The sequence below is a fragment of the Anguilla rostrata genome, chromosome 1 (assembly GCF_018555375.3).
Source record: "Anguilla rostrata isolate EN2019 chromosome 1, ASM1855537v3, whole genome shotgun sequence".
NCBI classification, from domain to species: Eukaryota; Metazoa; Chordata; class Actinopteri; order Anguilliformes; family Anguillidae; genus Anguilla; species Anguilla rostrata.
This window is the reverse complement of record NC_057933.1, coordinates 14,832,589-14,848,988: the sequence shown is the minus strand read 5'-3', so window position 1 is coordinate 14,848,988 and position 16,400 is coordinate 14,832,589. Positions and strand designations below refer to the sequence as shown.

The 16,400-nt window shown below is 41.3% G+C and overlaps 1 protein-coding gene across 4 annotated transcripts in view; it reads left to right on the top strand.

The window, feature by feature from the left end:
* Window positions 1–10,982, top strand: part of LOC135248996 (potassium voltage-gated channel subfamily H member 5) — a 76,265-nt gene extending 65,283 nt beyond the window's left edge. For all 4 annotated transcript variants that reach the window (XM_064324180.1, XM_064324178.1, XM_064324198.1 and 1 more), the window contains one exon: window positions 5,750–10,982. In XM_064324180.1, coding sequence (XP_064180250.1) covers window positions 5,750–6,754 — 1,005 coding nt within the window. In that variant the 3' untranslated portion in view covers window positions 6,755–10,982. The remainder of the gene's footprint in view (window positions 1–5,749) is intronic.
* Window positions 10,983–16,400: the final 5,418 nt, after the last annotated feature.

The following is a 16,400-nucleotide window of genomic DNA, read 5'->3' as shown; positions in this document are numbered from 1 at the left end:
TTACGGCTTTGGTCTATTCTGTGTTTTAGTTTTAAAGCATGAGGTATTAGAGTTTAGTTCATGTTTGAATAATGATGTCAATCGAAGTCTCAGTGCTAAAAATAAGAAGTACATTGTGTCTGTGAAAGGGATTTGCAGGTTTTGCAGTCTGGGAACATAAGAATTTATTATATCAATTTGATAAATTGGGTAAAGCCACTATTCATTCAGATGATTAATTGATATTACTTGGCTTAAGATAAGTTTTAAATGTCCATATAAAAGACAAAGTAACCACACAAAAAATAGAACCACAAGTTACAACATAGAAATATAAGTACAAATACAGTAAAGGAAAAGCCTGTTTTCTAGCCTGTACAATTTAACGAGTCTTACCATCTTCTTAATACTGCCACAAAATTCCCAGTCTGACGGAACCAGAGTACTGTGCCAGCACTTGGGATGCAAAAGGCTAATGCATTGTTTGTGAACTTATGAACTTACTGTACTTGTGGTTTGAGGCAAACAGGAGTGGTCATTTTAAAGTAAAGCTAGCTTTCCTGTCAGGACGGAGAAACCCGCTTCTCTTACACCTATTACCATCATAAAAGCTGCACAATGTCTCTCTCTTTCAGAACATTTCACATTGTGTTCCATGAAGAGCTGTTATGAAATAGGACAGACGGAAGTGTGGTTAGAACAATAATTTGGTCAGTCAACATCAGGATTACTACTGGGGTGAATCAGCGTTGCTCACGCTCATGATTCAACTAATTAACAAATCATGGTCTTCAATCAAGACTTTAAGTAGAATCAGATGTCTTAATGCTGGACTAAAACAAAAACACTCTCTCCAGCCCTTTTCAGCTAAGATTGGAGAACCCTGCTTTATATGGTTGCATTTTTCTTTTTACAGCACTGATAGTCAATCCTGTTCCTGGAGAGCCACAGAATCTGCTAGTTTTTGTTTATTCCTTAAAATCAGTGACTAACTCAGACCAAAGAAAGGGGCTGACCTGAGTAAACAGTCGAATCAATTGCCGTTCTAATCAAGTTCTGAGTGACAAGGAAAGCCATCCATGACCACTAGTGAGGACCACTGGCTCAAAGACGTGCTTTTCATAGCATTTCAACTTCCATCCATGTTCACCTTCCTTCCTAACTCTTCCCATAACAGATCAACTAAATGTTTTTATGTCTCTTGAATGTGTCGTTGGAGTGTCTATCGGGACCCCTGGAGGATTACCATTGAAATACATGTCCAAATCTCTGCAGGTCTTCTGGTTCATATCCCAGATGTCAAACTCCAGTCCTGGAGGGCTGCAGTGTCTGCTGGTTTTTGGGGTGTTCTCAACCCCCATGTTTCAGTTAAGTCATTGATTGGCTTGGGAATCCACACGCCTTGTTTTCAAAGCCTTAATTGTCAGCTGATTGACGGGAAACCACAAAAACCCACAGACACTGCAGCCCCCTTGGGATTCAGTTTGACACCCCTGGTATAGACAAACGGCCCTAGGAATAACAGGCAAAAAAATGTGGTGCATAAATAATTACTTTTTTAAAATTGGGACACAGTGTTTTATGTGTGTGGTTTCTTACGGAGATTTTGAAGCCACCAGAATCTCTTTATCTCATTATTCTTATTTTCTGCTGTTGCTTCTCATAGAACTCAAATACTGGTATTTAATTGGTCCTCATAACTGTGTGTCATTGGATCACTTTGAAAATCATTCTAGGTAAACATTGTTTGTTCTACCTGTCACACACCTGGCAAATGAGAAGTAAGTCAGTGACACATAAGGAACTTGGTGCCCATTAAAATCCCCACTTTATGATTTGAAATATTCATGAGTAATTGATTGTGGGCACCATCTTGTTTTATTAGTTTGCATCTGGTCAGTTGATCTTTGGCTTAAATCTTTTCTTCTTTTGTATCTTTTCCATGTGAAAGAGTTCATTATTGGGGCATTGCGGTAGTCCTATGAAATACAGTGAGGAGAATTTATAGCTTTTCATAACAAAGATACTTGTCATCCAGGCATCAGGCTCCTTACTGAACTAGTCTACTTCTGCTAAAAGCCTGCCACTTGGCCTTTTCTAATTTCCTCTCAGTTTTGCATGATATCGTCTGCTGGAATCCTGGCTGCTGTGTTCGCCCACATAATCAGAAGTCAGTGGCATGAGTGACTGAGCTGACTGTATAGTAACTGTGTGCAAGTGCTCGCTGTTCTGGTTGCCCGTTTATGCTGGATACTGATAGGCTCAAATGGTGTGGTTTGGCTTGCAAGTGTTTATTTCAAAAACAGCAGTTTTGGACAGTGGTTCTGCGAACAGTGTTCTGATTCTGAACTCAGCTGTTAATAATTGATGTGTTTATTTGTAATCCATCTGAAGAGTTTAAGACCCATAAACCGCGCTTGACTTCCCTTGGCATATTAAACTTCCTCTGACTGAGAAAAGGCTTCTCTTTCCAGAATCTTCTGCTGATTGCACTGGGAAATAATAGCCCTGCAGCAGGACACGCCCAGTCCCCTGGCACTCTGAACTGTGGGCTGGCACATCTGATCAAAAGCCTTGCTGCTGGCATAGCAGAGCCTCGATAAGTCTGTTGTTTTCATCTGTGCCACCTCATCCGCATCGTTGTCATCCCAGAACATCTTCCGTGTCTCAGTGACACCTTGAACCACATCAAAGCTCCTGGATCCTTATCTGCATGAGGTTGCTCATGTAGATTTCTATTCAGCCAGAGGGCCTCTCAGCAGGTGTGGAATACTTGCTGCACAGGGAAGGTGTAGTACATGTGTCAACAGGCAATGTTGGAGACAGTGTAACAGAGCTACTAGATTAACTACATTTCCCAGTAGCATGTGGTGGCTTAACTACTTTGAGAAACAATTATCGTTCAAGTAGGAAAGTTATTTTTTTAACTGAGTAGCGAGGTAGTGTGGACAAAGCTACATTTCCCCACAGGCTAAACTGTGGAAGCAAGCTTTAGCTTTTTAATCTTTAATTATTTTAAGAGGAAAAATAGCCTTTAGGCTCTTGCAACTGTTTCTGCTGGGGATGTGGAACATTGTCTATGGTCTCTGACCACTTGGCGTGAAAGTGATGTCCAGTAAAATAAATGCCTGCAACAAGTACTACAGGATTATTTTCCCTCAGCATGAGTAAATGGCCCTTACACAAAATCACTTCATGGATGTGGAGCCAGAGTCTGCTGTACTATAGCTATACCTCACGTCATTCTTTCGGTGCGTCCGTGAGATTAATGTAGTTGGCTGTTAAGTTATTTAGTAATGCAAGGCACATTTTGTTGTTTTTTTAATAAACAAACTGTGTCATTTCGTTTGGGGAATGTGATTAGGGTTTAGCCTATTTTTTTTTGGCTTGGTGAATTTGGGGCTTTGGATTTGTGAAATCATGGATGACCAAGTGCCAGAACTGTGTCTGTTAGCTAATGTTTAGTAATTCTAGTTATTCTTCATTTTCAGAGTAGCTTCCCCAACCCTGGCAACAGCACACCCTTCAATCAAAAGCAGGGCTGCTGGGCCTCCTACAGTATTACATTTGCATCGTAGTCCCATCTCCTTAGAAACACTGTGCTAAACACTGGTCGTTGACTCTGTTCTTGTCTGAAAAGTCCCAGTAACAAATAAACTTCCCATCCGTAGGGAAAGTGCAAATTATAATTTCACTGTCCTCGGACATCACCTGAATGTATTACACAAGTAGATTAGCGATCAGCAAAAGTGGTTGAAAAGGACAGGACCCTTAATGAATAGTCAATCAATTACGTTAAGGGAAAAGAAAAGCGGCCTCTCCACGGCCATTTGATTGATAGGGCCTCTCTTCTGAACAACGTGCGGTTCCCAGCTGCACTGCAATTACGCCGGCATGACAAGCAAACGGCATTAATACTGAGCGGATGTAATAGAGCTTTTCAGAGAGGGGGGGAGGAGTCTAGCCAGGAGTGCTACAGAGAGCAAGATGTGAAATAACTGCTCCCAGTAAGTCTCACCATCAGCTACTAAGAGATTTTATGCCAATAAAAATAACACATGAGCCTCTCCACCACTAATTCTTGTCATTTACAGCATAATTAGCCAGAAGCGCTGTCTCTCCAAGTTGGCTGAGAGTGGCTTAAATAATGTAAAATGGCACAGGAGGTTGGATGTATTATTTAACAGCGGCCTCCCAAAGCCAACACTTGGGGGTAGGAACAGCGCCGGCAGAACAAGAGCGCGCGATGGCCGTTGTTCTATTTATATCTCGACCGATTGCCTGTTGTCGGGGCGATCGGGGGCCACTTTCATCGGCGCGCACTGCGACGGCTCCCCGCGCTCGCGGCCTGTCGATGTGCCCGTGGTGATAAAACCGCGTTTATGTCCCGTTTGCCTCTCACCACGTCTCATTAAGAGAATAACATTTTAATGGAATATGAACGCTAAATCTTTCACGCCGTTTGGGAAAACATTGTCTAACCGAGGTTATTGAAGCCAAACAGTCGTTTCCGAGGAACCCGCATGCAAATCTTACACAGTCTCTGTGTGAGCACAGGCGTCCAAAAAACCTGAGGAAGTGCTGAGGTCCGCTTAGCTTTGCTGTTAAACCGCTTTGCTGTGCTCAGCAAGGACTGTGCTGTGACCGGTGTGGCCTGTAGCATGGCCTCAGCCATTTACTCCTTGGTCAATATAGCATGCAGCTCACACTCAGCTCTTTACAGTCAATGAAGACAAAGGAAATAAGACGTAGGGAGAGTGTCAAGCCCTGCTATCCATCAGAAAGACTGAAGCTGTGCTTCACTGGGCCGGAGCCCTGGAGCCGCTGTTTGGAGCTCCAGTCTGTAATACTCCACACCTCTACACACACTAATCCAATACAAGCCCCCAGAGAGTCTCCACAAAACCTTACTGAACTCCCTAAAGGACAACATCAGAAACCAATCTGGACCTCATAACTGCCGTCTGGCTTATTAACAAACGCTAATAAGCCGTTTCATAATGTCTGCTTGTATGGTGAATTAATATAAGACTTCACTGACGGTTGTTGAGCTGAAAATAGACGGAGCAGAAAACTTTACTTTAAACAGATCATTGGTCTCAATCTATTTTCTTTCATTTTCCTTTGTTAACAAGTGCCAATTATCTGAATAATCAATTGGCAGGTAAAAAGAACTTCTTCCCATCAAGTTACAGAGATTAAGCAATAAATGAAATAGGGTGGCTTGCCCTATGACCTATGCCACACATTTGCCTGTAAAAAGTGCTGTGTATTTCATTACTGTGGTCTTGTGCCTGTGTTGTTATATACTTGATATGTTAGCACTGTATGTATGTGCTTACTCTATGGGAAAACGTGTAATGACATAGCATACTGCACTTACATGTACTTACATACAGTGTTACATGCGCAATGCTTAAATGCGTAATTACAGTGGAAGGTAGCAGTGCACCAAAGGGCAATTCCTGTTATCTCATGGTTAGTTCTTTTCATTCCCACAGTCTACCTGTGGACTGAGGATAATACCTGCCATCAATACACACCCATTCTTATTACTTTCCTGTTTATGCGATCGATAGAGGTCCCAAGCCACATTAATTAATGTGTTATGGCATCATGTGCTCCTACTGTATAATGTTCAGCTACAGGTTAGTAATACAGTTGGTGGTTTTGCACATACTGTACCACGCAAAGCATTTGTCATGGTTTTGTAAGGGAGGAACTGTACTAGAGCGGTCCACACTTCAGCTTGTTCTCCTGTGTCTTGTAGATAATCTTCCGGAAGATCATAGATGTGAAGAAGGAGGAGGAGGAGCGGCAGCGACAAAAGAATGAGGTGACACTCTCCATCCCGGTGGACCATCCCGTCAGGAAGCTTTTCCAGAAGTTCAAGCAGCAGAAGGAGATGCGCAATCAGGGCTCCTCCCAGCTGGACCTGGAGAAGAACCAGCTGCAGGCGGAGCACCAGCTGAACCCCCACTCCCACCAGCACCACCCGCTCCAGCACTCGCACCCCATGCAGAACGGGGCCTCCACCACCGGCAACAGCAGCGTGGTCACTGTCTCCCAGATCACCCCCATCCAGAACTCGCTGGTGTACATCAAGACCAGCGAGCCCAGCAAGCAGAACAATCGCGACATCATGGAGCTCAAACCCAGCCTGACCGTCAGCGACCAGAACTGCCTCAAGGTCACCAGCCCCATGCGGCTCAAGCCCGCCAGCAACCGCGGCTGGATGCGCCTGAAAAACAACATGGCCGCTCCCGAGGAGAAGAAGGAGGACTGGAACAACGTCTCCAAAGCCGGGTCCATGGAGCTTCTCTCGGAGGACAGCAGGAGCCAGGAATCGGAGGGCAGGGGCAGCGTGGGGGACAGGAAGAACCCCCTGCGCAAGACGGGCTCCTGTGACAGCGGCATCACCAAGAGCGACCTGCGCATAGACAAGCTGGGGGAGGCGCGGAGCCCCTTGGACCGCAGTCCCCTGGAGCACAGCCCCATTCCTGTGGAGGTGCGCCACCCCTTCTACCCAATCCCCGAGCAGGCCTTGCACACCACGCTACAGGAGACCAAGCTGCAGCTCAAGGAGGACATTCAGACACTCAGCAGCCGAATGGCTTCCCTGGAGTCGCAGGTGGCTGAGATCTTGAAACTTCTCTCCGAGAAGAGGAAGCCACCACAGACTTCCGCCCCCAAAACCAAAATCAAATGCCAGGACATTTTCACCGTCTCCAGACCAGTCACACCCGACTCAGAGAAAGACGATGGGCAGTTTTGAACTGCTCACTGTTTTCTTGTTAATTTATCTCTTTTAGTTATTTGCACCCATGCCTTTTCTCTCATTGAGGAGAGGAGCAAGAGAAACATATTTTGTGTAAAATGGACAAATTATTTTCCCTTGTAAATATCTTTCTGCATGTCCAGCTGGATTCTGGCCTGCCAAAGAAACTTAATAACTAACTATTGCTTGTATATTATGCAGTTTACTGCATGCAAAATAAAGAAGAGAATTATTTATTGTTCTAACTGTATCTCCAGGAATTTAGATTGTTTTAATGATGTCGATTCACAATGAAGAAATTCAGGGTTTGGGAATTTGGAGAACATTTCCTGTTGGTATTATATAAATATGTGAATTGCATCAAAAAGGTAAAATAATAATAATAATTAAATCAATAAACTCTGTCATTATAAGGTGCTTGATTAATCTTTTTAGATCTTTTATATTTCCATTTTGGTATCATTTTTGTACATTTTACATTGCATTTTGTGTGAAATTAATAATTTTTGTTAAATGGGCATCAAGGCATCCAGGTGACACTGTCTCTTCATATTTGAGACAGCTGAGTAGTCAAGCTTGGTTTCTCTCTCTCAACGTACATTTTAATTCTGTTTATCCAAACAAGGTGACAGAGAACTTTAAAACTTAGACCCAGCAGAGATATGATTTAATCAATATGTTGGTCACAGCTACTGTACTGTAAACCTTTCGTCCCATTGCTCCAGATGCAAAAGTGAACATTCAGCATTGTGATAACATTAGTGAATCAATGATGCCTTGACAATCTCTTTTGGGGGGCATATATTGTATTCACCAGTAACTTTCTTAATCTTACTAGCTATTAGCTTACTAGCTATGATTTGTAGAATTGATGCCCACTTTGAGAAGTAAGAGGTGAATTGGTAGCACAATGAAATGCATTTGAAATAGATGGTATCACATTGGAAATATAAATGCGAAAAAGTATATAATGTGAATAGATGTTCCCATTTATACATTTATATTTTAATGTATTTATTGAAAAAATATATATATTTAACTTGAATAGTATCCATGTATTGTTTTGATTTATTTTCACTATTTATGAAATATTTACAGAAAATTTTCTCCAGATGGGGAGAGGTGGTCTCTTGAACACCTCTGACTGAGAGGACCAGCCTCAGTGTATTGGAGTTGCACTGCTGAGTTAAGTTGTGTGGGGATGCCTAATGCCTGCCCTGTAAAACAATGTGTTTTTGTCTACCCTTCAAAGAAAGGAGCATTCATACTCATAAAACCCAAAAACACATATTACACAATGCCATTCCAGTATGCAGACATAACCAGGAAGATATAATTGCTTTAGTCCTTTTACTGTCGCTTAGTTACAGTACTCTCCACATGCAAAATGAATATACTTTCACTGGCCCACTTATGGTGTGTTGCTGGTTGTGGTCAGCACTGATCAATGACACCCAGATGTTCAATTGTTGTGGAGCTGTTGGAAAATGGTATTGAAATAATTTAATTTATTAGTTTAATTTGCAAAGATGAAATTGCAGAAGACAAGCCAAGAGACATAAGAGCTTAAGAGAAGCAGCTCTTGGCACACATAAAATTCAGTATAATCCAATGGTTCACAGTCCCCCTTCTCAAAACAAACTATTGAGTAGCAAGCAGAATGTTATGGGATTACAGAGAAAATGGCTTGCCAAGCTGCATAAGAGACTGCAAGTGCTTTGATTGCACCTCACAGCTAAAAGCTCACCTTGATGAAATGCTGCTTCTTTAGATTTCTGTTCTGCTGAATGGCGGTTTAGGTGTACAGAGAGTAGAGTGCATCAGTGCATTTGGCATTGGATCTGGGTTTGAATGGCCTAATAGGGTTTTCCACAGTCCTCTAACCCTGCCAGATAGAGCTTTTAGGTTGTGTAGCTCATGAAAAGATAAGTTCTTAAACTTAACTCAGCACTGCAGCAGAAACTCCTGTTTACAGGGAGCTATCTATTGCTTGCTTCAAAGTGCTCTGTATTTATTAACTGTCAACAAAAATTATACTTGCGAATGCTGCGTTTTCTGTCATTGTCATATTCATTTTGAGAAGAGATGGACTGCAGCTCTGCCTGTGACTCCAGAATGCAGCAAGTGCTTCATTTTCAGACACTCAGTTTTGTGTTTAGCAGTAAACACATTGAGAGACCTCCAAGGGAGATACCTGACTATTAATATTCCGACTGGTTACAGTGCGTGTGTGTGTGCATGCGTGCGTGTGTGTGTGCATGCATATGTGCTTGCGTGCATGCATGTGTGCCTGCATGTGTGTGTGCCTGCGTGCATGCATGTGTGTGGATGTGGATCTGGGTGCACATGACTTTATCATGTATATACATATGTGTTCTGTCAATCTAGCCTTGCGTGCTCTGGAGTCAAAACCACTCATGCAGACACCCAATCAAGACAAGCCATACAATGAAAGGATTTTTTTTTAAGTCTTGAAAGCTTTTACTTTCTCTCTGTTGTGCTCTTTGAGCTCTATATCCAGTTCGATCTAGAAGAGCCCCCCACCTCACCCCACCCGGGATCTGTTGCATGGCCCCCTGCCCTCGCCGGCACCTTACAGAAGGATCATTGCATCTGAAATTCCTCCAAACCCTGAAGTCACGACCAGTCTAGAGACAGACAGACCAGAACCGCCTCCCTGTGACCTCCCCCTTGCCCACACTAACGGGTATTCTCTTTCCTGCATGGGGAGACAGGTGCCAGCTGAGACTTAATACTCTTCTAGCGGGCCAGACATGCCACTCCTGAGCACTGTACACTGATACCCCAATAATGGCATCCTGATTGGATTGACTGGATTTATTTCACCTTGTGCTGAATACAGAGAGGCCCATCTCCGTCAGTACAGAGGCCATGCTACTTGTAGAGACTCATAATGCCTGTCGTGTGAGAGGGGGTTAAGTCTCAAGTCAGATAGGGGAACATTCTGTATTGAACCATTTACGACACAATGGTCTTCAGTCTCCTTTTAAGGGGCAGTTTGCCAGTGAGCTATTGAAAATTTTTTTTCATTGAATTGATGCTGATTCCTTCACTCGAGTAGCATTTGTCATGTTTTTAAAGAGGAATGTTTTGTCTCAATGCGGTCTTTCCTGTCCTTAGCCTGTGTTTTTTATTTAAATTTTATAACCGAGGGTTGTCTTTTGGGTGCGTGTACACCTTGTTTCCCAGCCTGTTGGAACGAGGTAGTGCATAATTTCCTGTTGATGCCATTGTTGCCATTTTGTTTTATGTTGTAAAGTCACAAACTATGCAATCTTCTTTTGAGTTTCTAGTAGTGTAGAGCAGTGATTGTGGCACTGGCTTTTTTATTAGAGGGAAGGAACTGCCAAGCACTGTTTTGGATAATATGTTCCTGCATGGCCCCCCTGTTCGGGCTGTTCACAGGTAATTCAGAATGTAATATATTCTGTACATAGAAATGTCATATACTCAGCTGTATTTTTATAATCACATTTTATTTGATTATAGCCAGTCTTTGTTGCAGAGAGCGCATGCGGGTGCAAATACCAAATATTAGGCCACTGTACATTGAAAAAGTAAGTAACAGACTTTTTTTTTTTTTACCTGGTCACAGGTCATTTCCAGTTAGACCAAAACTTTGTCATTTTTCAGAAATGGCACCAAGTAGGAGAAATACTGGGGACTGGTGCTCAAACTGCTAGGCACTCTGTCCCTCATGAGAGAGAAGTGGAACAGATCCTGGTAAAATCCCCCTCCTGACAAACATATTTCCCTGCAATCTCGCACCTTTAACATGGAGCGCTCTCATTGCAGGGAACACATGATGCATTGTCACTTGAATGTACACTCAGTAATATGAGAGGTCATTTATTTTCTTGGTGAAGAACATATAAATCAGACTGTCCTGAGCATGTAAATGTACAGCTTGTATGTGCTACTCTATTCATCCATTCTACCAACTGGTGGTAGTTACATTGGGACTGGATGAAAGTAACAGCGAAAAGCAATTATTGTGCTCCCTTTAAATAATTTCTTTATCTACAATAGGACCAGTCAAAAATGTTTTGTTTTTTTTTGTTTTTTTGGGGGTTTTTTTATTGGAATGGTTCTGTTTTTATACATTTTCGTTAAGCAAGGTGAAGTAGCATTGACACTGAAAGCTGTTGTTTTGCAATTCCACAAACTGGAGTATCAGCACAATAAAATTATGTCTGGACAGACATCTCTGTGATTCTTGTATCTTCAGCACCTCAAATAGCATTTTTGGTGAGATAATCACATTATAGTTTGTACTGATAAACACAGCCAAATCAAGTAAGTCTTTTGGTAGAAATAATCCTATTACAGTACATCTGAAATCTACAGTAAAAATGTTGTGCAACCACTGCTGAAAATTCATACAGCACTAAAATGCTATGAATACTGTAATGTTATTCTCTTGCCACATATTTGCTATTGTGGAAAACTGTTTTTGAGTTTGGCAGTGTCACATTTGGAGCTGTAGAACAGAGAATGTGAAAGGCTGTGAGCACCAGCCAGCCCTTGTTTTCAGACCGACACTCCCATCAGGCTCTGTGTTCGGTAACTATGAGGGAAAACTCCCATGAGGCATCTGGCCCTGTAACTAAGAGAAAAAAAACTCCCATGATGCATCTAGCCCTGTAACTAAGAGGGAAAAAAACTCCCATGATGCATCTAGCCCTGTAACTAAGAGGGAAAAAAAACTCCCATGAGGCATCTTGCACCGTAACGAAGACGGAAAAAAAAAAACTCATGACGACTAATTTTTGCCCGTGTCGACTCTGTGTCAATACAATTGCGTGTTTGTGGTTACAATAGTTTCCAAAAACAATAGTTACCCAAAAATGCACACGCACACACATACACATATCAAAATTTTATGATACCCAGATTTGAGTGACATATCTAATAGCCTTTTTTTCCAAAGTGGATATTACTGCAATGTAAAACACAAACTGACCTGACTCTTCTGATGGCATATACATTTAACAAATAATTCCACAAAGCAACAAACACAGCACACCACCATTACAGGCCCACAAGTGAGAGGAATATTTCTTGGATTTTTTTTTCTGCATTCCAACTTTCATTTAAACACAATAAGTTTTTTTTGTGATACAAGTATTGTTGTCAACCAATGAATTGTGTTTATTGTTTGCTAATGTTTTGATATATAGCATGATTTGGGTGGCTACTGTAGCCCAAAGTTATTCCATTTCATGGAAAAAATTTAGTATGCTTATAATTTATGAAACAATAAAATCAGTACAGCACTGGTCATTTCATTGTTTTACAGTGCACACCTTGCACCTTATTGTCTGTGAGTGGTGCAAAAGGAGTCTTGTATGTCATTCTCATTGCAAGAATACTGTACCTTATAGATGTGTTATAATGTCAGTCTGTGCCAAAAAAAAAAACTAGCTTTCTCCAGAGCCTCCCATGTCAAACATTGTCTCCAGGGTGACTGAGCTGGACCTTTAGTCACTGACTGACTATTGGCAAGAAATAAAAGCAGGCTAGCTGTCAATCAATAATCAGTGACCCCGCCCCCAAAGGCATTGCTCAAGGACATCAGCAACAGCAGCCTCTTCCCCTCCCATGTCACCCTCCCTTATCAGTGAATACTCCAAACACACCAAATTACAGGAATAAGTTACTAGCCAGCTTTGACTGATTATATACGTTTCTTATTGCCACTTATTGTTTTTGCACCACATTGATCCTGATTTAGCAGGCATTAACTTGTAGACTTCAGAACAGCGAATGAGATATTAATAAAATAAGTTAAGGTACCACCTGCTCAAATCCATTTACAAATTCATTTTCATTCACATATGTTTACATTAAACTGAGGCTGAGGAGCATCAATACAACACTACTGTCACTGAAAATATAAATCTGACTAAACAATAAATGAAACTGACATGCTGATTGTTTACATTTTTGAAATTCCCAGCACAGCCCCACTTTATTCAAAGCTTTATTCAAGTATGTACCAACGTGTGCAAGTTGGCAAAACAAATGTAGCGTCCCCCATAGCATGCCCCTGGTCGCCCTCCCCTCCTGGTTTACTTTTCCATTCCAGTCTGACATCCTGATAAATAAAATGGTTCTTCTACACAGTCTTGATAGTTCATTAACCAGCACTATGCTGCTCCATCCTCACTGTTCACAGTTTTGTCAAGCTCACTTCTTGTCTTTGTCATTCATGGTTTTCCATGCGGAAAATTGTCTTTTTTAGAATAAAACTGGGAGAGTCAGCATTGTTCTTGAGCAGGTTCCAGCAGCTCTGTTTGAAAGCCCAGAACAGGTAAGCAGCTTCATAAAGGCGATAAAGTTAATCAAAGCATATGATTGAACAAAGGGGAATTATAGTGGTTAATAGACCAGTATTTGTGTGTTGAAACATGGCCAAGGGACACAGTTCACAGTGATGTGGCTAATAACAATTCTAGCAAAGCTATTGCTTTTATTGCGGTAAAAAAGGAAAGATCTCCAACCTCTTTTAAAGAGAAAGTATTTTAAAGTCTTTTAAAGAGAAACATTTAATGTATTTAATGTCTGGATATTTGCTAGTTAATTTGTTATTTCCAGATTAGTTATTGTTTAGATAGCTATTTATATATCTGACAGAATAACTACCAACATTATTACTCGCAGGCGTAGCAATTCCATGTTCAAATGAAACCACCATGTGAGTGAATGGTGTGTGAGCCCTGCGATGGATTGGCGACCTGTCCAGGGCGTATTCCTGACTCTCACCTAATGCATGCTGGGATGGGATCCTGCGACCCTGACCAGGAATAAATGGGTTAGATAATGGATGGATGGATAGATGGATGTATTTTTAACTTCTATGTCGACTTTCCATCACGATTAGAGGATGGTGCACTGGAATTTTTCGTAAAAGATGGGGCCAGCTGGTAAAAATTCCAATTATGTAAGAGTAGGTCTGTTTTTAATTGGGGGCTATCAGAAACAGACATTGATGTCTAGTGATCCTGCTGTGTCTCATGGTCAGGGGAGAGTACCAGGTCACAGTATTTGCGGGGCCTGGATCCCACTCACGTTGCTTGACAGCACATGGCATACATGTGAGGACGATCTGGCTTTATATAATGTCTATCAACAGTGCCATTCAACCAATAATCTTTAGACCAATCGTGACATCACTGGTGCTGGGCGCACATGCATACACCTCTGAACAATTCACTCCCCGTTCTGAATTCCCTATATGAGCCATTGCAGGACCCTAAACTCCTGTGGATAGGAGGGAGTTATATTGTCAGATGAGATTAGAAGAACAGGAGCGGGGGAAAAGCGACTCTCAGCAGGAGCAGTAATTTCAATATCACAGGTACAATTCTTGAGGCAACGAACCTAATTGACTCTTAAGTTTCTTTCCATTCCACAGTCAAAGCATCACAAGCAGTCATGCAGAGCCTGTCCCATTATTCAAAAACAGAGAAGACCTTTCAGGCCTCTGAGATACAGCAAATTAATTAAAAATACTGTACTTGTGTAGTTCATTTTTGTATCTATACTTAAGCATTACTATTTGCAAAAGTTTTTACTTTTACTCTGAACTTTCCCTTAAGTCAAATTTCATGTGATTTTTTGTTTCGCGTGTAAAAATCAATTTCACATGTGAATTTAGCATTTTCACAAGTGAATTAAAATATCCACGTGAAAAGAAAATATCACATGTGAATTGGACATTTTCACATGTGATTGGCTAAAGCTAAAGTGCAAAGGGCTGTGGAATAAGTGTGGTCAATGCACTGCTGCCACGGAGACGATGAAAGATGCTTCCTCTCTTCACCTACAGTGCCCCAAGGCTATTAAGTAAAATCCCATGTTCCTGGCTGTAGAGTGACTCTGGAGAATAATCAAGGACCAAGTGAGGGGCCTTCAACCAGATATTGGGAGACCCTGAGCTAATTGTCACAGCAGTCCTTCTTCATAAATTCAAATGAACATGAATTGAATACATTTTTCACTTTATCTTTACAGAAAGTTGCTATGATTTTTAATTCTGTTACTAGTGTACACATTCAACAATCACAATTTATATTCTTATATTATTTTTGTGCACAGCAATTTTGTTTACTTTTGCTGTCCTCAGAGGAAGATTGAAGACAGAAGGAATGAAACAATACATTTGTGAGGTACCCCACAGCCAGGACGCCGGTCCCTAGCAAAAACAACATCCCAGGGGTTTCACCACAAAATTCCCTGAAGAGTCTTTTTTTTTTTGTGAGTGAAGCTTTCTCTACCTCAATGTTTTCCCCTCACACGCAGTACATGCTTTTTGCATTAAAACATCATGGTGAATTCATCCATCAAAACTGGATTATAAATGTTTACAATCTATTATTATAAAGAACAGACCTAAAAGAAATCACCCACAATAAAGATATCATGAATTTACTACATTTTTCCGGTTATGTTAGAAAATAAAAAATTGCCCATTATTCATATCTCTGTTTGCTTTAGTCATGAAATTTCCTTACACTTGCTTGTTAGGAGTAGATTGATAGCACGTGGCAGCTGTGCTGATGTTTTGTCATGAATAAAATATGCTAATAGGGTGTGCATGTGCAGGGTTGTGGAGGAGGCAGGGTAATGGTGATGCAATCTCTATAATGTGTTAATTGAGAGGGTAGGTAGGGCTGGGTTCTCCAGCGCTGTGCAAGCAGATGAGAAAAACACAGAGAGATTTGAGTGGCAGTGTATGTTCCCAGCCCTTTACAGCCTAATTGATGCAAACTTCATCAGTAACACACCTGCTTTTTGTATTAGGAAATCTGTGTGTTGCCTTTACCAACGCTGAACTTCAAGAATAAATTATCCTTTGGACGACGCCATGTGCTTACCATAATAAAACTGTTTTATAGCCTAGAACTGGTACGAGAGAGGAGAAAAAATAAATACATTTTTGATGATTAACTACAGGCTGAAAAAATCCATGAGTCAAAAACAATTACAAGTGTTTTAATAAGAAATATTGCAAAACACTCAATCTCAGTATACTGTCTCAAACATCTTGGAACTTGTTTTGCTTTCATTGTTTTCAAGCTGTTTGTGCAATGGTGCAGACCATGACATGAGACAGCTTAACAGAGGCAGCAGCTGATTTCATGAAGGGCATGAGGAACCAGCTTCTGTATTACGCTCCGCACTTCTTTCAGAAATCCCTGTGAAGCACTGGAGGCCCAGAGACAGCTGCAGCCAGGCTCCAACTCAGTCCTTAAGCCAAGACTTCCTTAAGCTTAAGCTCCCAGCAGAAGAACAGGGGCGTCTGGATCCAGACAGGCGGTTTACAGCTGCTGATACAGTCTGCATTATTTTAGCTGGTTGGTCTTAAGTGACTGAACATGGATGACACGCTCTAGTAGCTTTGTTATTGGTATACTGAGCATCACTAAAAGCTTATCTGTGTGTTTACCCAAAAATGAAATTAAGGTATGTTTATACGAAGTATCTGGACAGTTTCACTGAAATGTGATGAGTTCCTGCAACTCACCCTGATATTTCCAGGTGTAATTTATGTCATAAGTATTAACATATTTATGTAATTATTGTATGTATATGTCATTATTGTATGTATTTGTTGTCT